The sequence below is a fragment of the Semicossyphus pulcher genome, unplaced genomic scaffold (genome assembly GCF_022749685.1).
Source record: "Semicossyphus pulcher isolate SPU_LCO1_2020_fin unplaced genomic scaffold, fSemPul1.0.p SCAF_25, whole genome shotgun sequence".
In the NCBI taxonomy this organism is placed as follows: Eukaryota; Metazoa; Chordata; class Actinopteri; order Labriformes; family Labridae; genus Semicossyphus; species Semicossyphus pulcher.
The window spans coordinates 462,701-483,844 of NW_027211699.1; the positions used below are offsets into that span (position 1 = coordinate 462,701).

The 21,144-nt window shown below is 42.0% G+C and overlaps 3 protein-coding genes across 3 annotated transcripts; all 3 read left to right on the forward strand.

Moving 5' to 3' along the window:
- Positions 1 to 2,628: 2,628 nt before the first annotated feature.
- stard3 (StAR related lipid transfer domain containing 3) lies at positions 2,629 to 11,483 on the forward strand. The gene is made up of 15 exons (XM_069675985.1): positions 2,629 to 2,672; positions 3,967 to 4,205; positions 4,292 to 4,369; positions 4,521 to 4,598; positions 4,685 to 4,738; positions 4,998 to 5,115; positions 5,192 to 5,293; positions 5,390 to 5,445; positions 5,541 to 5,633; positions 6,294 to 6,356; positions 7,409 to 7,504; positions 7,606 to 7,685; positions 7,814 to 7,918; positions 8,060 to 8,153; positions 9,652 to 11,483. The coding sequence occupies exons 2-15, from the start codon at positions 3,993 to 3,995 to the stop codon at positions 9,772 to 9,774; spliced, it is 1,353 nt and encodes a 450-aa protein (XP_069532086.1). The 5' UTR covers positions 2,629 to 2,672; positions 3,967 to 3,992; the 3' UTR covers positions 9,775 to 11,483.
- Positions 11,484 to 13,499: 2,016 nt separating this feature from the next.
- mreg (melanoregulin) lies at positions 13,500 to 15,130 on the forward strand. The gene is made up of 5 exons (XM_069676445.1): positions 13,500 to 13,597; positions 13,766 to 13,928; positions 14,213 to 14,303; positions 14,384 to 14,547; positions 14,915 to 15,130. The coding sequence occupies exons 1-5, from the start codon at positions 13,500 to 13,502 to the stop codon at positions 15,128 to 15,130; spliced, it is 732 nt and encodes a 243-aa protein (XP_069532546.1).
- A 2,882-nt stretch (positions 15,131 to 18,012) lies between these two features.
- Positions 18,013 to 19,811, forward strand: tcap (titin-cap (telethonin)). The gene is made up of 2 exons (XM_069675770.1): positions 18,013 to 18,318; positions 18,495 to 19,811. Exons 1-2 carry the CDS (start codon positions 18,167 to 18,169, stop codon positions 18,883 to 18,885), a joined length of 543 nt encoding a protein of 180 aa, XP_069531871.1. The 5' UTR covers positions 18,013 to 18,166; the 3' UTR covers positions 18,886 to 19,811.
- Positions 19,812 to 21,144: the final 1,333 nt, after the last annotated feature.

Here is a 21,144-nt window from a genome sequence, read left to right on the forward strand (position 1 = left end):
AAAGCGGATACCCACAAAAATGGTTTAATATAATTAGCATAGAATAAATTAGAGTTAAAAAGAATACAGATCAAATTACTGACTTTCATATTATTTATGCCAGGATGTGCACTTTCTCTACTGCCCAGCAAGGGTTAAAAAACAGAATAACAAACAAAAAAAGGGAAGCAAAAAAATAAACAAATAACATGACATTTGATGAATTCAAAGTTATTGTTCATTTGTAGTCGCTTTCATGCTTTCCCCATATCTCTTTTGTTGGATATGGTATTGAAGTCGAGTATCAAGAACAACGATTAAAACACTTAATTAGACTAAACTTAAATAAACTGTATTGTACCTCTATATTGTGTATTAATTAAAACAACCTTTAAGTAATAAAATAGAGATTGTATTTTTTTTACATAAACATTTTGTCTTGCCTAGATGTAATGTAAGATATTTGTTATGCATTGTTTATACTTCTTGCCAATTACACGTTTTAAGGCGCTATCAATGCCATATTATGTTTTCTAACGAAACCGGAAGTACGATGCAGGTTGTTCTCCTGACAGAGCTAGCATTGGCCCCGTGATTTTTGTCCCGTTTGGGCATTGATAGATCTTTCTACGGCACATTGGGTTTATAATAACGATAGTATTTTTTTTAATATACATGATATTCCTAGTTTCATATTTCTCCGTACACTTTCTATTTTAAGAGCTTTAATTTAAATGTCCTCACCGGAAGTTTTAGTGTTGGTTTTTGTGTCTGCCTTTACTACCTGTGCAACAAGCTACCGTTTACAATCATAACTACACTGCACTCTGGTGGCCATATGCTGCAACTACATCTATTTGCGATTCAATAGGAGAGATAAAATTAAGTTGAAACACTAACTTTCTAGTTTTGAAGTCAACATGGTGCCGCTGAAATTGTGGGAGACTCCTTTGAGTGTAGGAAGGCAGCAGGCTACTTTCCGGCCTTGCTAACCTAGGCTCAATGTCTTAATAGTAAAAACAAATCTGTCACTAGGCTAGGTGGACAAAACGGTTTTATTTATTTATTATTTATGAATATGCAACGATGAGTGTTCACTGCCCTCTAGCGGTCACACGGAGGAACTGCAACAGCTGACATTCATCAAGTCACGACAATGCAGGAATACTTACATTTCGTCTATGTGCTTTCAGAAAAAGAAGTGTCAAAAACAAGCGTTTGGTAACAGAAAACAGCAACTAAAGGTTCATGTTAATCGTTGTTAGTGGTCACAGCATAAAAATATGACTGACTGACGCTAGCAGAGAACATTCTTAGAATAACGTAACTCGCTTCGGGCATTCATATAACCCGTAAAACCACCCAATTCGCTGGCTACAGAGATACTAGCTCCATTACTGCTAATGCCTTCCGCTATACACACGTGAAGTAAAATCATTTAGGGCATGAGTTTTTGCCCTCTAGCGGACATATTGTGTTACTACATTCTATTTTTTAAGTCAAGTTACACACAATACCAAAGGTATGATACTTCCGGTTTACCTTTCAAAAATAAAACTAAAATAAACGTGATGCAGTTATTCGCGGTGTCCGCCAGAGGGCAGTATAAACCCATTTTTATAATAAGTCAAGCTTCAATTCTTTTAAACTACACAATTTAGTTTACTTAAGTTTCCCGAAAAACGCTTTAAAAATCAAAATGAACCTAATTTGTTTGACTATAGGTATACAAAATATTGCAAAAGCCATTTCTAATATGTTTTCAATCTAACTTCTGAATTTGCACAGAGACACCATATTACAGACCTCCATAACTGCACTTCATAGCATACCATAGTTTCAACATTTAAGCGCAGCAAGTTCAAATGGAATGAAGGCACAATAAGACAAATAAAGATCTGTTATATAAGATAATGGTCAGTAACAATGTAATATATTACATTATGGGATTACTGCTGATGGAATAAAATCAGACTGAGTCCAAATATTAATTCCATTTTGATTGAATAAGATAAGATAAGACAGACTTTATTGATTCCCCATTGGGGGAAATTCACTTGTTACAAAGTAAAGGACAGGGTAAAACAAGTGATGGTTAAAACAAATGCAAGACAGAAAGACAGTAACCTAAAACAATAATATTAAATATAAATGTATACATGATGGTACACCTTTCACTTATTATGGATGGTCAAGTTTATGTACAAAAAAATTGCACCAAGTCAAAAACACACACGGTGTGTATCATGGTGATATGGTTGATGATAAGTTAAGTGAAATATTGCATAATAAACAACTCTTGCACATTAGAAGTTTCTATCAGTTTTCCCGGAAGCAAATGTGAATTTAAATTTAGTCTGGTCCGATCAATGACTGTTTATATAGTCTTCGGGTCCGATCTCTTACTTTCTTTGAACCAAAATACATTTAAAACAAATGTAGTTTCGCAATGTGACCACCAGAGGACACTAAACACTCATGACTAGTCATTAAATCCGTCAACAAATGTAAAGTCAGACATATTAGCATCGTATGACGTGGTGGAAATGCCTTCACAATAAAACCTCAAATTGAAAGTCCGCGCTGTGGTCACGGGATTTTTTGATCACTGGAGTGATAGATCTTGCCGCGATATTTACTCTTTGAAAGGTCAGCCCGGAAGACTTGCTGGCGACGATGATGCGGTAAAATAAGTAAGTTTAATGGTAAAATTTGTGGTATTTTTAAGATAGTACAACACAAGTTGAAGTTGAAGTCTGTGTGTTCTTGTTTTATAGCGTTATATCGTGTAGCTGTTTGTATATCATACTTTTTTTGTGGTGTAACAGTTTGCAAAACAGAGTAACTTGCTTACAAACGAAGGTAAGTTAGCCTGTTTAAGCTAACCAGAACAGCTATCATCTGGGTTAGTTAGATAGCTAGTTTTAGTCTGACCAGTGCTTGATACACGAGCTAAATGTAGGAGTGTAATAATCATCCTAGCGATTATTATCTGTCTAGTTTGTTAAACACTGTTTGACTGCTGTTAGTTTGCCTGCTAGCTTGCTCTACATAGTCTCAAGTACAATCAGACAGTTTGTTTTTAGCAGAAGTGCGGGGGTGGGGGGGTTCATGGGGGCTGAAATCATTAAAACTAAATCAAAACTCGATTTTAAAGATGTAGAGATACGCTTGTCCAACAGCTTATGAATGTGTTTTATAAGTAAAGAGAATAACAGATCACCTATGACATTTGTTAAAATCAAGTTCAGTATGTGGTCCAACAATGGTAACAATGGTCCAATGGTCAGACTTGTTAGTAAGAACACTCTCTCTTCCTCCTAAAAGCAATTACTATGTTTAAAAAGGAATACAAGTACAATAAAGGTACAATAAAAAGCATAAGCAGCCTTCACTCCAGTACTAAAATATATTGACAGTTAAATCTGCTTTTTAAAGCCTCATTGAACACATTACAGAGCCTAGAAATCTGAGCTTTGTATAAGATCAAACTTTGCAGAATGGGTCAAAACAACTGGCAGCAGAAAGGTCATGAAGGCGGTTGTTTTAGCAACATTTTAGCTGCCCTCCTGCACTGTGTAATATTCATTACTCTGTCAGTTTATGTAATTTCACTTAATGGAAAAACTAAAAGCCAAGCTACAATGGTGCCTTTTAATATTCTGTCATAAACTGTCTTTACCACATCAGCCTGGATGATGTAAGAAACAAGAGAACTCATTTTACAGTTAAATAGCGTCATAATATAAAAAACGGATCATGTGTATCTTTCTAAAACTGTGGCTCATTCAATGTAAAGGCTCTGCTGTAGACCACGTAATGGGAAGAAACAGCTACTGAGTATTAACTGTGAGTTTATACATCCACATAAGGCCGCATCAACAGTGTATGCTCTTATTATTCATATTCCCTCCATGATGTGGTTAATTCACAACAGTGAGGCTAAATATAACCAGCGATTGCCACCTTTGTCCTTCCTTGTTGCAGGGGGAGTGTCCCATCTCACCGCAGGAATGCCGGTTGGAGAGTATGGAGAGCTCGGGGGCAGCCTCACTGCCATTGCCTCCTTGAACGCTTCCTACTCTACATCCATGTCCCTCCCGTCCCCGTACCTGCTGGTTCCACCTGCGGAGCGCAAAGTCATCTCCGACGTCCGCCGCACCTTCTGTCTCTTCGTGACCTTCGACCTCCTCTTCATCTCCCTGCTGTGGATCATCGAGCTGAACGTGAGTTGGGTTCGATACACAGAAGACTTCAGGATTTAGAGACACTTTTATTGTTCCGTTCACTGATGTGTTGTTTTCTCCTGCAGATCTCCAGCTCCATCTGGGACAGCTTAGAAATGGAGGTTGTCCATTATAACTACAGGTCTTCCTTCTTTGACATCTTTGTAAGTGGGTCAATCTAAGTCTGTTCATGTAACCTGAATTATAGCGTCTGATCGAGCTGTAAAGGGTGCTCACGTGTCTGCAACCCATGATAACCACGATAACCTCGCTGCTTGAAGTCATCTTCTTTCTCTTCCTTCCTCCTTGTCTCAGCTCCTCGCTCTGTTTCGTTTCCTGTGTCTACAAGTGGGTTATGCTGCTTTTCGGTTAAAGCACTGGTGGGTGATTGCGGTGAGTGAGCTCAGTTACAGTAAAACAATCACTGAATGATGTGTAGCATATCTGGATACACAAACAAACCCTTTCTTCCTCCACAGGTTACCACTCTAGTGACCAGCGTCTTCCTTGTTGTAAAGGTCATCGTATCGAATGTGAGTGCACCTCTGCCTAAACCTTTTCACTTTTGCATTCATGCCAGTGACTTTATGATTTAACTGTTTTATGCAGCTCAGAGGACGTGTTCTGCATCCTCCCCTCTGTTTACTTTCTTTATATGATGCACATTTACAGCCCTCACAAGTGGTTATATTCAACATTGGGGGAAGTAAACCAACTGCCACTTCTGTCCTGGAACTAACAGTCGTTGTAGTTCTTTTATTAGCTTCAGCATGACGTGGTTTCTGTCCACAGCTCCTGTCCCAGAATGCCTTTGGCTACGTACTTCCCATCACTTCGTTTGTGGTGGCCTGGCTGGAGACCTGGTTTCTTGACTTCAAGGTTCTCACTCAGGAGGCCGATGACGATAGAGGTAAGAGAGAGATTCCTGACGTGTTTGAACACAACCCTGATTTGTTTTGTTAACTTCTCTTCTCCTGTCACCTCAGCCTACTTGGCAGCGGTGAACGCAGCCTGCGAACGAGCCCCCATGATCTACCCCCGAGCAGTTTCAGACGGACAGTTCTACTCTCCTCCCGAGTCCATGGCAGGTGATGTCTGCTCACGGTGTGCTCGCTGAGCCTCACGTACAGTGCGTGTTTGTCCTCAGCGGGCTGATTCATGCGTTTTTTTCTGTGTGTCTGCAGGCTCTGAGGAGGATCTGGATGAGGAGGGGCTCGGACGCAGAGCCGTCACTGCACAGGTACCTGCAACAGTCTGAGGAGTCTTTCTGCTCAGCGCTGCTCCTCGCCTCATCATGGCTGATGTTTATCTTTTCCTCCTCTGACTTTCTTATAGGAGAAGGAGTTTGTCCGACAGGGTCGTGAGGCCATGTCTGTGGTCGAACAGATCCTCGCCCAGGAGGACAACTGGAAATTTGAGAAAAACAATGTAAGTGTGTTATTTATTTATGATGCTCAGTTTGGATGCAGAAGTGAGGACACTTGCTGATAGATCCCACACTCACTCTCTCATTTCCAAATAGTTCAAGCCACTAATACTTGTATATTTTAACACGAGCCATTCATTTGTTAATGATTAGAAATGACTAAAACAAGTGGACCAGATCTCTCTTGAGATTAACGGTTGTGTGTCAGTTAGTCTCCGTCAGTAAATAAGTACAATAACTTATTTGTCAAGAAAATAACTTAGCATTACATTGGTTTAGGTGTTAAAGTCTGCCTGATAAGTAATCAGAAATTGAGGAACAGTAATTCTAAGCTAACGCCTGAAACACTTCCTGAGGGGGAGCTGCTCATGCATGCTCACATGCTCTGGCCAGAAATGAAAGCAGTTTCAGCTCAGGCATGCAGTCGGACCAAACATGATAAGAAAAGCAGAAGATTCTATTAAAGGTGATGAAAGATTCAGTGAGTTATACGTTAGACCCTGAACTCTGTGAAACCAGATATTTGAGCAACTTAAAGCCAGATAAAACCTGGAAACCTCGACACTCCCCCACCAGAGTCATGTGTGAGTGAACAGTCCTCGAGTTTAGTTTTCTTCCTCTGAGCTGACAGCGTCATGATACTAACACTGTTTGTGTTTCAGGACATGGGAGACTCCGTCTACACTCTGGAGATTCCCTTCCATGGAAAGACTTTCATTCTCAAGGTACAGCTGCCCTCTGTGTGTTCACTGTGAGTCTGTGTCACCAGAACAAGAGCCAGTGATACCAGTGAATCAGACACACTGTACTGTATTAGTACTTAATGATTTGACCTATTATAGCAGCTTTTCTACATCAATATTCAAATTTGTAAGCAATTTTCATTCATTCAGTCTTATTTTCTTTAATTTTTGTGTTCATTGGTGATCGATCAGTTTGACCTGCAGGCTTGATTTGTAGATTGATAGTAATAGATCGTGACTGTAGACAGTGAAGATAGCGAGCTAGCTGAGAAAGCTAACTGGCAGTGACTACACACTGACATAAAAAGTGACATCATGATTAATAATTAGGAAAATGAACATAATAAAATAAAAAGATTAAAAAGAATAAAAAGGTAAAAAACAAGATTTTTAATTCAACAGTTCAATTAATTAAATAAAGAACTCTTTATTATTGTTAATTAAAACAGAACAAAATTAGAAAAGTCCTAATAATTACTTGAATTTTAATGAGTTATTAAAGTATTTTAAAATGTATTAAAAGGAAATCCCCTGCTCATTTGTCAATTAACATTTTGTGGATTTATGCGATGGTACCTTTTCCCTTCTGAAAATGTACCTTTTCTTCTAAGTCTCTTGTTGCTGAGTCTTCTCGTTTCTGTTTCTATATGAATTTCACTAACCACAATATTAAGAGCCACAGTCGTTGGGATGCACAGAGGTTTGAGCAAGTGACCACAGAGTTACACAAGACGGGAATGTTCCTTAAACCACGTGTGTGGAAGTGACGGCCCCAAAACATCTCAGTGAACAATAGTTCAGTTTGTCTTATTAAGCTGCAGAAGAAGACGCAACATGACGGTGATTGTAAAACACACAAGGTTTTGATTTGACTTCTTGAATGCCATCGTGCTGACATCGTAGAGCATGTGAACGACAGTGAAAAAAACAACACATCTGATTACGTTTACTTCAGTGCTGACTGAATAGTGAAAATATGGTGTTGACTCCCAGCTGTGCTCTTGTTGTTGATGTGTATTACTGTTTTTGCTCAGGCCTTTATGCAGTGTTCAGCTGAGCTGGTGTATCAGGAGGTGATTCTGCAGCCAGAGAAGATGGTCCAGTGGAACAGAACTATTTCCGCCTGCCAGGTGACAACTTTAACTTTGTCCATCGTTTAGTTATTTAAATGTGTTTCATTGTTTGTGTGAGCTGTGCCAAAGTCTAACAGCTCTTTCTGCCTTCTCCTCAGATCCTCCAGAGGGTTGATGACAACACTCTGGTGTCGTACGATGTCTCTGCTGGAGCAGCAGGGGGAGTCGTGTCTGCAAGGTACAGCAGACGTTTTTCTTACCTCCAATCTTTGCTTCCTCCTTTCAGCCTTTTTATCTCCTTTGGCATGTGGACTGCAAGTCTAAATTAGAGCGTATTGATTGTCTAATTGATTTTTCCTCCTTTAGGGACTTTGTTAATGTTCGGCGGGTGGAGCGCAAACGAGACTGCTACCTGTCTGCTGGCATGGCAACAGACCATGACGCCAAACCTCCGAGCGGTCGCTATGTCAGGTCAGACTGTGCCTCTAACCGGGCTCCTCGTCACTGATCCAGTAAATTGGAACATTATATCGATTTGATGAAAGTGCAGGTGTGTTACTTTCTTTGCTTTAACTTCTCTGTCTTCTCTTGTTTCTTTCTTGGCGGCCTCAGGGGAGAGAACGGTCCGGGAGGGTTTGTGGTCCTGAAATCCAGCAGTAACCCGTCAGTCTGCACCTTCATCTGGGTCCTCAACACAGACCTGAAGGTGAGCTGATGCATATCTCAGTTATTCTATGGTTTCAAGGTTATTTAAGGCGAGCTGTACGTATACAACAGTCAGTAGAAAAGAGTTGATACAAAGGGAAATAGAATAAAGTAGAATAAAAATAGAGTATAGAGCAAATTGCCGTTTTAAAAACTACTCAATCGAAGTTAGTTACAATTTATTTACAAAATATAAAATAGAAACATGTAAATTACAGGAAACACTGTGAGAAAGAAAAACTTAAAATATGTAAACAAGACTGAGTTTACAGCCAGGTTAGTGACTCTGCAAGGCTGCAGTTGTGCACAGCAGTGCTTTGAGCTAAATGCTAATGTTTGCATGCTAATATTGTCATACAGAAATAGCTTACATGTTGATCCTAGACAGGATTTGTGAATGTATACATTTAAATATTTACCCAATCTCTGAACCCGTCAGCTATCGTCTGAGACGATATAGCCTCTGAGGACGACTGTGAACACGTCGGGCGTGTCCAGTTGAGCCAGCGATTAGCGCTAAACGACTTCCAGCAAAGACTTGCTTTGCGGCGTGCTGCATTTTTAACTGTCCAGTTAGCAACTTGAAAAGCGACCGTGTGTTCAGATCAAAAGTGAAGCGTATTTCGCCGCTCCAGATATGTCAGCAAAATAATTGCCGTCATTTCATGGTTCATTGAATCCCCCGGAGGAGCACCCGTTCATCTGTTTCTGGTGAGTCTCAGTTTCACTGTAAATAGTTACACAGAGGCTGCACTCGAAAAATAAACCGTTATTCTTGTGTGATTTACTTTAACTAACGGCTCTTACCTTTGCTGAAATTTCAACATCATGATGCAGATTAGTAAAAAGTAAAAATGAAGCTTTTTCAGGTCTGTCCTCAAGAGGAGAAGAAAACTACTTTTAAAATGCTCTTTGCTGAACGGAGGTCGGAGCGATCATTTCTGATGCGTTCGAGGAAGTCGGGAAATCTGAACACTGAACTGCTTTGGTGTCACTGATTCAAGGGAATTTATCTCAAGTTGAATTTCAGATCTAGAACAGATTATTAGCTGTTAGCATGCAGATGTCTGTTTATAGAGATTAATAAAAATTTAAATTGTTGTCAGATGAAGCTGATGGGAGCTGTGATGTCATTACGGCGGATTATGTTCCTGTTCCTGACTGTTTTTCCGGCATACATCGCAGCCTGCTGATACGTGATTGGTCAGTGTTACTCAGACTAGAAGTGGAAACCAAACGGAAACCAGAGCACTTGCCATCCCTTAAATCCACGTCCCTGCCTACAGATTCTACATTTCAATGTAGGGTCTGTAAATGGAGATTAATATGTTCCTAATGATGGCTCCAGAGGAAGTGGGAATCAGAAGTGTCTGAACCAACAGATTAACGTAGATGTTCATACAGCCATGTCGCTAAAAACGAAACATGCACGTGAAAATAAACAAAAAAGCAAACCTAAAGAAATTCATCATTAACGCTCACTGTTTGTGTCTCCTCAGGGCCGACTGCCTCGCTACCTCATCCACCAGAGTCTGGCTGCCACCATGTTTGAATTCATGACTCATCTACGCCAGCGTATCTCTGAGCTGAGGCCTTCTCTGCGCTCCCACCACCACATTTAAAACAAGAGCGACGTCTAACTCCGCCGCAGTCGGCTGAGAGATTTCACCACTGTTTTCTTTCAGTGAACCCCAGAGATGGGGCGTAGCAGGACCTTCCCGATGCGTCTGAGCTGAAGGTATGTGCTACCTGTAGCTGAGAGGACGGCTCCTCCGAGCATGGCAGATTTGTGACCACACATTTCAGTCGCAGGAGAAGAGGAGTGATTCGGTTATCAAAGACGATGTATGCTTTTAAGTGGACCTGTAATTGTTTTGCTGCGTCCCTCACCGTGCAATGAGAACTGTATCCTGAACCTGCAGGGCGGACATTACTGAAACAAGAACACATGGACGAGGATGAGAGGGATTCTCGCTCACTTCTGTCTCACTTGTTTGAAAAGAACTCGTCCAGTGGCATGAAGCCGCTGTCTCTCTGAGCCTTATCTTTCTTTATTCATCGTTAGCCTTTTTGTTGTTGTTTGTTTGTGCATGTTTTCTTCTTAATTCTGCCTCTGGTGCACCTGCTTTAATACTCATCAACACTTCACAGCCATATTTCCACAAACACCGAACCTGAATGAGCTATTTTCACACACTTTATCCTCCTTTACTGCACTGTGAGAGACGGGGCAGGAAGTCACTCGCTGTCTAAACACCACTGGAGGGAGACACCACTGATCCATGCAGTGAAAGCATCCCGTATGACAGGGTGCAAAAATCACGGCTATCACGAGAGATTTTAATACTGCTTTTGTTTTGCACGAGACTGAAGATGACGTCAAACCACGAGTCATTTCAGGAGTCATTGCTGTTAGCTGAGCTGTAATGCATTTGAAACACAGACTAAGATAATCTTCATAAATGAAGCTACTGTATTCTCACTGAAGCTCTCTCTTGTGCCAATAACCTCAAGTGTCCTTGTCTTATAATAGCATAACTGATAACTGTCAATCAATGTTATTACTGTTTACTGATCTTCCTTTGACTGTAGTACTCGCGTCCCCTCAGGCTCTGAGATATACTGACTGAGGTTTTCGTACCATATCATATATTATAGAGAATTATGTTGTTTTTAATCATTTAGAAATGTCGCTTCTACCTAAAGTTTTAGTTTCGTTTCAAAGTCTGCACCTCAGAAAATAATGAATCATCATTCTGTCATTGTATCATTGTATATGTAATGAAACTTTCCGAAGGCTAAAGGTTTCTATCTTGAGAAACAAGGTATGAAACACTTGTTGAATAGTTCACACTTTGAAGGAGGATATTTATGGGTGTGAACGTGATGCTGTGAGCAGGAAGTGGTCATTTATCACATCGTCCCGAGGAGCCGTACTCCGTAAGTAAGTTTGCAATCATACTTAGAAATCCTTCCTTTTTATGTAATTGAAGACGTGTTGTTACTGAGATCTAATTGGATCATTTATCAGAATTAGTTTTAGCTGAAGGTCAATAACGATATCAACAACTCGGTGCCTTTATCACAGTTAAACTACATGTTAGCCTTCTGTTTTGTTTTGCACTTTTTATGCCGTTAAATCAATGCTTAGCACATTGAATGCATATGAAGCCTGCTTGTAATATTGTTTCTTTCATAACATTTTTTGAATGTATGTGTCTTCAGAGCATTCATCAAACATGTTCATTTAAAGCCATCACACGTGGAAATACTGACCAACACTTTTGGAGTCTTAACCAGTGTCTTATGTCTAATAAAATATACAAACTCATGACAGTGTTCCTTTACCTTTATCCAAACCTTTACTTCATTTTTTTCTACTCTATACATCCTATTCCAATGTGTGTAAATCCTGCATATACACAGTGGAATATCCTAGTCTGGTAATGCTCAAAATTATGATACTGAATGACTCTTAATTTTTACTCAATTTTTGTGCTCTTGAGCACTCCCTTTGTCATCAGACTCTTGCTTTTCCTCACTTTCCTTTTTAGACTGTTTGCTTCATCTGAGCGTCAAATTTGTTCCTTTGTCTTTGGATTTTCACTTATTTTTGAAGTTGTATCTGTAGTCATCCATCTTTTCTTTGTTTGTTCAGCCATAGTAAATTACTGTTTAGACCAGTGATTCTCAAACTGTGGGGCGCCCCCCCCCCCCCCTGGGGGGCGCAGTGGAATGACAGGGGGGGCGCGCCAACGTTTGGAAAATGTAGCAGGTGGAACTATGTTTTGACGTCGGACAACCCGGACTCATTTTCGGGTGGCACAGTACACAAACACGTTGCCCTCGCATATGTCAATGATTTCTGTGAGAAGCACATCACATTTAGACTTACACACTCTAATTGTACTCTTTTCTTCACTGTATTAAGTCTTAATTCACAATCTACTTTAATCTGATCACTTGGCTTTCCTTCACTCCCCAAACACACCTGTACCTCTGCTCTCTGCACAGCTGCTGGCCCCGCCCTCCTCTTTCTGTCTGTCTCTCTGTCTGCTTTGATGACTGCCCTCATCAGCCGTCTCTTTAATGAAGTTACAAAAGTTATTTTCTCTCGCAATTCAAAACAGCACGTGAGCCGCATGTGCACGAGAGACGTTATTAATGACGTAGCGATCAAAACGAGCGATCGATTGTTACCAAATGACATCTGCACCTTTTTATAAGCTTTATAAACAGCGACAATCAATGCATTTACCTGGACTTTTTTTTTTCTCCAAGGGGGGGCTTGACAGAAAAAGTTTGAGAACCACTGGTTTAGACCAACCACTGCTGGGTGATGGTAAACGTGTCACTAACTGGGCGCTGCTTGTTTTTTTTCCGCGAATGTCGCCACAGACACCCGGTCTGTAATAATACTTTATACTGCAAATGCAAAGGCTTTCATCAGCGGGCCATAGGCTCAATCACCATTGTGTTAACTCATTCGCCGATAGATAGTGACTTAACAGACATTCATTTAAATATAAAAGTCAGAGATTGTTACATCAATCTCAGAAGTTTCCAACCTATTTGGATCATGTGATTGTTTATGTCATGAACAATAGCTGCCCGGGACCCGAGCCTATGTCACGTGTGGGAGCCTCGCTGTAACAAAAAGGCCACAATTGACCTCTCGAGAATTAGGCGTCCTTCCGGAGGCAGAGACCAAAATCATGGACATTATTGTCACATAGCATCAGTGTTCACTTTACCAGTTTAGCTTTTTCTGACATTTTTTCTGACTTCTAGAAAAGGAGTTAAGGATGAGAAGACGTCTGAATTATTCAGAAGTTTTACAAATATACATATTGAACAAAGTTTTTCCAGACTTGTGGTGAAGTAATCTCAGTAACCACACATAAAGAACATAATTGACCCTTAAATCAATACAGCCATGGTACATTGGCTCCAGAGTGTGTAATTAGACCTGCTGCTGAAGAAGTTATTAGCTGTCCCCAGGGCACAACACAATGCTGGAGCAGCTCACATGATTGTGCTGTGACTGTCTTCTGAGGCTCTGGTTGTGTGAATGTTTGTGCCTTCTCATTTTCCTTCATTCACGGCAAGTGAGAAGCATCAATCCTGGGCTTCAATCTGCCTGAGCTTCTTGCCCAGGACAGGCTCTATCGTCCCGTTATCCGGAGGACAGACCTCTACTGGATGTGGAGCAGCGGTGTGGTCCTGAAAATGGGATGCTGAAGTTAGGTGGACTTTGGGGATCAGTGACCTTTGATTTGCCACTTTTTTGACCTTTACTTCTCTCTGGATTATTGTGAACACCAGCTACTTACTGACACTGACACAGATGGGTTCAGCCTTTAAGAGGTTCTGCATGCAGTTCTGCTGCTGCTGCTGCTGCCCTGGGGATGAAGATGATGAAGATGAGAAGCAGCCTTTAGTACCGTAAGAGACATAAATACCACTTAAATATTTGTGCCCTGTTACTATCATTACCCAGAGAAGAATATAATGCACCAAAGATGCCTTTAATTGTGTTTTTTAATGTACTGTTGTACGTTATGTTGTGTAATAACTGTACTTCTGGGTGTTGTTTGTGTTGGTCGAACGCAGTCAGGATCCGTTGGAGTATTTTAACCGTGAAGTCCAGAAGCGCCGCGATGAGGAGACCAACTTGTGGAGTGAGCCGGGAGACCCCAGCCATTCGGAGAGACACGATGACCGGATGCTTTACGGCCTGCTGCAGGCCAGGAACAAGACCCGCATGGGATCCACGGTGTGTGAGCGAAGAGTTTCTAGACACTTTCTCTTGTCATGTTTAACAGAAGCTAAAAAAAGATAACAACAGCTTAAACAGTAGTTGGAAAAACTCCAGGAGATGCAAAGTGGGGGGAAAAGGGATGAAGTATATATTTAATATGGTGCAAAGTGATTAGTCATCTTTAGGAGTGTTAAATAGTTTGATCAGGTATTCTTAGTGTTATTTAAGTTACAAGAGCTTTAACCAGAAGAGCCTCTCCTACAAGAGACATAACCGGCTGTTTTCTTTTCCTTGTTCAGGGCTATCGTCGTCTGAGTGTTGACATTGAGGCCATGAGAGACACTCGTCGAGAGGTCAGAGACAAATGGAAGGCAATCCTGGAGAACTTAGGTAACGCTGGACAACTGAAATGAGGGACGAATTGTTACTTCTTTGACAAAGTATCCGCTGATAGTTATTTTCTTGTCTAGGTTTCATGGCTGAGGCAGACTCCCTGCTGAATGTGTCTGCTGGAGCCTCACATGACCGCATGCGTAATGCCACAGCAGCACGTGACCTGCTTCATACGCTCCACACTGAGACCTCCGTCTTCAGCAGCAGAGAGCCCCCGCCAGAGAGATATCTATTCATCATAGTGAGAGCCGGGCTTTGTCTGAGCTGATAATGAACTTTGAACTTGAGCTGAAGCTTTGGGTTAAAAATCACAATTGGGTGGTTGTTGTTCTGATTGAATGGGTTTAGAATAAAAATGGGTTTCCGATCACAGGCCAGTATCAGATCTTTATTGTTCCTGGAGGTAAAGTTTGACATGACATTAGAGGGTTCATCCCAACACACAAGAGGACATGGCACAATACTTACAGCAAACAACCTTGAATAAAAAGTTGAATTCAGTCCCTGTTCTGTAAAAATCACTGCCCCTTCAACACCCACATCCAATAATTACATTCACTTTTTACAAGTTTAACAACTCATTCTTCTACTTCTTTATCTCTTCACAGGATCGTCTCCTATATCTGGATATAGCTGAAGATTTCCTCACCAAGGCGAAGCGCTTCTACCCTCCCAGGGATGATTCAGACGAGGAGACCCCGGGCCTCTCCATAAACCTGCCGCTGCTGCTGGCCAGGGTAGAACAAGCCATGAACGGACGAGACAACCAAGAAGAAGATGATCAGAGCGAGAGAGAGGAGGGCAACTTGAGTGACAGATCCTAAGATCTACTGGCTGCAATAATAACAGACACAAACAGGGGGCAGTAGTCAACAACCCTAGAGACCTCGACACCATTGCAATGCTCGTACCTTTGAGTGCCTCATTGTTGCTGTAGAAACTGTTTGTTGGTCAAAATCTAAAAGGGTTTAACAGATCTTCAGGTAATAAGTATTTTAGCTTCATCTCTATCTGAGGCTGTTTTCTGTTTACTACAACTTGTACAACCTGTTCACTGTTCAGTTGTTGTGAACCTCCAGGGAAGTGATGTTCCTTTTAGAAGAGCCTTTTGTGTTTTGTCCTGTGATTATCAGCACTCGTTCAATCACATGACAGTAACAACACTGAATAAATAGCCCAGTAATGTTATGTCAGATTTCAACAAGCATGTGTTTGTTGGTGCTTTTAACTCATTAAAGCAGCGGATGGAAAGGCAATGTAGTTGGTGCTGTATGTTGAACTTTAAAATGTTTTGTGTCTGTGACAGAGGAGTGAGAGAATGTAAACTTGTGTTCGTTTGATTGTTTTCAGAGTGAAATAAAGCCTAAAGCATGTTCTGTGTCACATGTTGTTGCGATGCCTTCCCTGGAGCCGCCTCAAGTGAAGTTACACGACTTATATGAGTTACACAAAAGTATACAAATGACAAAGAATAAAAGAACTATCAGCAATCCAAAGCAAGTCAACAGAGAAATTTAAGGGGCTGCTTAAGTCTGATGCTCTGCACTCACGTGGACGGCCGGCTGTGTACCCATGCCTGGCTCACACTCTGATCTGCAAATACACCACAGATCCTGGCCTGGTGCGGCCGGTCTGCTGTCTGATCGTCCCACTGGGACCAGACCGGGTAGCAAGATGGATCTGGTGAGGATGGTGTTTCGGTGGTCAGCTGTTTGTTGTTGTTGATACAGTTATGTAAGAGAGACGCTCTCATTGGAGCTCGTGTTTGAACACGGCTCAGGTCTGCTTGCACACTGGCATAAACATACACATTGCTGGTGACACTTAACCTTTGTGGTGGCAGAATAAAGCTTAAGAGTCAAGCTGAAGTCAAGTTTCCTTCAGGTTTATTTTAGCAAGAGTTTTGTGTCAGGCTGACCTGTGTTGACGGCTCCTCTCTGCCCTGCTAAATTTATTTCTCCCTCCTGAAAAAACATCTGACTTACTTTAACTTCTCTCACAGTATTTTGCCTTATTTACCACTTCCTGCCTGACAGGCCTCGGCTGCATCCTGCAACCGCCCTTCTCCCCCCTCTCTCTCTCTCTCTCCCTCCCGCGCCCAAGTCCCTTTCCCGGTGACAGCTCATTTAATGTCACTTCCCAGCAGCTGTGGCGGTGCTGTTATGCAACACAAAGTTCTGGCCTGGCCTCGGTGCAGGTGGAGGGACGAGGACGGAAGGAGAGGGTGGGCGGGATGATCTGTGTTCACCTCTTCAGGCCCTCTACACCACTGCCTTCATTAGCACAGCATGACTCACACATCCGATGACCTCTCGCCGTTTTAAGCAGATGAATAGCAAAAACAACAAATTAAAACATAACTCTGCGTGCTGTCTACTTTACAATCTGATCGCTCCGAGTCAGGGCGAATCAAAGATATGATCTCAACACTGAAGGACATTCTGACTTACTGGGTTTCTGAAATGGCATTTCATGGATGCCGTGGTGTCTTGAAATGAACACGTGACCTCAGGGATGCCTTTGGTGTTCCTGCTCTGGCACTATGCAATAATTTACAATCGCTATGTCACCCTGCTGAAAAGTTACTGAAAGGAAGCTGAAGAATTGCTGACAGGTTGAAGAATTTTCTCGACAGGTAGAAAGAAAATAGCATTTAGCTCTTGCATAAGATAAACAGGGCCTGAGTCGTCAGTGAAAAGGAAAGGCAGTTATTTCGCTTCAAACACGAATATGTGCTGGGAAACACTTTAAGTCATAATTTGGCACAGATTTAGCACATGTGAAACTAATAATAAACACATTTAAAGACAGTGTGAATGATCAGGCTTCGTGTCATTAGGAGCAGGAAACTTTACGCTGCGTGTGTCATATCTGATTTCTGCTCTCCGATGATGCCGGCGCCTGATGTGGATGAATGAGTCAGAGACAGAAACCGGTGGTAACATCACACCTGTCAGAGGTGAGTGTGTGTAGCGCATGTGTGTGTCCCAGCCTGTAACTGGAGTTGATTATTGGCGTGCGTGGTGCTCTGTCACTGAGGTAATGAATCACTGGGGATGCAGCTCCCACTGCTACTGTGAGGCAGCGCACTGTAATGGCATCTAATGAGGGGGTTTGATGTTTTCACAAGGCACAGCTGTTGTATAAACTCCATCTGAACTGCATTGTGATTTAAATTCAGCTGGATACTCCATAAAGTTCTCCAGCTTGTCACCTTTTCTTCATATGACGATGTGTTATTCTTGCTCCTTAACCTACATGCCTGAAGTATCCTCTGTGTGAAACAGCCGTGTCATTGTTAGCTTTCCACATTAACACAATGTGTCTTTGTGCGGAGACCAAATCCTTTATAAGACCCCTCATCGTAGACTAAACCGGTTGTGTCTGTCTACATGTTTATGTAATCTCCATACAGAGTGTTTCCAATGTTCTTTCATCTCTAAGACACTTTGATCCTCGCTGGAAAGTGTTGTGATGAGTGATTACAGAAGTGACTTGGCGTACAATTTGAGAATCAGGGGATTTTCCACCCAATTACCCCTCCACCCCTCCTCAAAGTGGCTTCCAGCACTCGGGGAATGAGACACGGAGGACTTGGTGTCAGATGTCAGTGCACGCTGATTGTAGAGTGACAACATGGATCAGAAATAGCTACAGAACGTCTATAAAGGCTGCAGACAGACACAAGCCAAGACAGACAGCGCAAAGAGAGAGAGAGAGACAGTGCAAGCCAGAAGATACAGACAGCTGGAGCATCACTGAACAAACAGCCTCATCACAGGAACACAAGCAGAGCTTGAGACTGATCAACAAGAACAATCTGAGAAGATACATCTGAGAGAGACATACACACAGCAGAGATGGTGCCAATCTGCAACCTCGTGGAGAAGAGTAACGGCGTGGTGATGGCAGCTAAGCTGAGCTGCAGCGTACGGGAGGAGAACAGGGCTCACAGGGAGAGCTACAGCGCTGACTGGCATAGTGTCAATATCAAGACTCGACCTGAGGAAAGGTGAGAGCTCAGAGACCAACCAGACGTCCTTATCATCAGATATGGTTTGAGATATTAGCTCATTTAGTTTGTAATTCTTGGTAGGACAATACTCGTACTGGAAGGTAGTTATAGAGAAGGTCAATCACTAAGTGCTCTCACAGTTTCTAATTCCAACTTCTCTCTGATGCTTGCAGGCAGGCAATGAATTTCAATGACACATCTCGAAGAGAGACTCTGTCCCGACAGTGGCTGGCCCGTTCCCTGAAGCAGAACTGCCCCTCTGGTGTCTTCAGAGTGGGCACCATGGAAAGAGGGGTGAGGGAGCACCAGCTGCTGCCAAAGAGAAACACCCTCCCTCTGCCCATCTTCACCCCTGCAGAGCTGGGCATCAGGCTCGGACGTGGAGCCCCACACACAGAGGAGGACCTGCTGCCCTTCCAAGTACCAGACGGAGTCTGTCCCAGCAAGAGGACCGTGGACGAGATCACCAGGGACCTGCCTCCTGTCAAGCCAACACTCATGGAGTTCGCCAAAGACGCCAAAGCCCTGGGTCGCTCCATGTCCCTAGAGGCCCAGAGAGGCTAAAAGACAAAGGACATGCATATTTGGGAGAGACGAGAAGGGTGACCGTTGGGAGAAGATAGTCATTGATCAGAGTGTGTCAGGAAAGAGCATGACAAGGTGTATATAGATTTATCTCTATTGACATTCATCAAACCCTAAAACTGTAGATCTTTAGCATTATCTGCGTTTCCTGGAAGCACAGCTCAAGGTAAATGTCACGCTTTGTCACTGATGGCATTCGGTGGTCAGTGTGAAGGCATTTGCATTGTGATGGAGAGGCAGGGTGTGTACTGTCAGCTGTGCCATGAGCTGATCTCCGCCTGTGCTGGCCAGCTGGCCTCAACATATCTGCTCATCTCCCAGTTAGAACCCAACCAAAGCTGCAAACGATTTATTTTGCCTTTCTTATGTACAGAAAAGTGCAAATGTCCTTATAAGGTAAATGAAAGTGTTCTTAAGGTTATCAGTTTCATTGATTTTGCCTGTGATGGATGATGAACTTGTGCGATGATGCAGAAAGTGACAGATGGAAAATGGTGTCCAGAAGGAAGAGAGAGGTTTTAAACTTTAAAAAGCGATGGAAAGAGAGAGAGACAGACAGAAGGTAAGGGAGGGGTGAGGAGTTGGGGAACATCCAGGCCTCCGCTGTCTCTGATCTCTGAGTACAGAATGCTCTGGCATGTTCACACACTGCAGCTGTACATAAGTGTTTGTGTGTGTTGGCTGACTCCTCTGATCAAGAGGACTTAGGAAAACTAATAACCTGTTCTTTACTGAGTATTCACCTGAGTGACCTGCCTTGGTAGTTGAGTGGCAGCTCATATATACACACGATAGAGGAACAGATGTTGTATTAGCTGAGGATACAAGTGAATATAAAATGTGTGCAATGATGTTTAAAAGATTTTTCCTTGATATTTTCTTAATAAAAGTCGAGCTGCTCTTCACTCCTCTGTAAATGTGCTTTCTTTCATGAACCATCTTCTGATTACATATAAAGTAGAAAGGAAATGGTTGATAGGCTATAGGCCGGGTAACAAAGGGGGCCTAGCAGGGTCTTAAGCCCCCAACCCACCATTAATTCTTTGTTAAAAAATATTTATCGAATAAAAACTGTAATATGTGGATACACCGATCTTGCTTATACATTTATATATAAAAAATTAAATATAATCATATTCTAAATATATGTAATGATGTTCCAGGGACGGTAGTGTTGATGACCCTCGACCTTTGCTCCCTTTGTGCAGGTGTGATTGAATGTTGGGGATAACATGAACACACGTTTCTCACACAGTTTCAAGTCTAGGACTTACAAGTGACAAACCATTACAAGTGAAATACTATAGGTTAGTGCTAATCGGCTGATTCTGCACAGTGCTACTTTAGTTATCTATAAGAATCGAGGGAGAGTTGATAATGTGGTGCTGATGATCACAGAACGCTAATTCCAGCATCGAGGACGCTAACGTGTTGGGGACATCGTGCGGCCCCAGATGGAGGATAAAGAGGACAAAGAGGAGGACGTGAAGAAGAGGACAGACGGTCTAAGCTGCATTAATTTCTGAGTTAGAATTGTTGGCTAAAGGTAAGCTACTTCTGCCATGTGCTGTGCACCTCTGGCTAACGTTAGCTTCAGCTAGCAGGCAGATGCTAGCTTGCTGGAACTGTGATGTGCTGTTTCCATAATAACTTAAGATGAATCTGTTTATTAAACTCTAGAAGGTGCAAATTTCGTTTCATCTCACAGCTGAAGTATTGAGTAAATCTAGCTTTTTGTGGTGACTTGGATTTGGATGGCAAATTAGTTTTGAATTGGGTTGCACTTGTTGTGCATTTAAATTTTATACCCGGCAACATTAGGCTAAAACTTGCATTGAATATTGATGATGATGATATTAAGGATGTTGTTGATGAACATTAGGATATTGTTGATGATATTGACGATGTTGTTGATGATAATGATGATAAAATTAGAAAAGAATCTGCTTCTATACACCCTGTGCTTTGCCTCTGTGCACTTCCTGTCAGCACCTGTGTCTGATCACACTTGAAGCTGTTTGTTGGCTCTTGCTCATGTTCTTCCCTCCCGTCTGCTAAATTAAATTGTAACATCCTTACATTGTAACATTGAATTATTTTATATCATTTGTTTTATTTAATAATCTTTAGCCTCTGCTACAAGTAATCGAACCCCCCGTAGCTCCCCCATTGTCTCCCATTATTTAGATACAAACAGACAGTTATCTCTACTCTCTGAACAATCCCCACTCAACACTT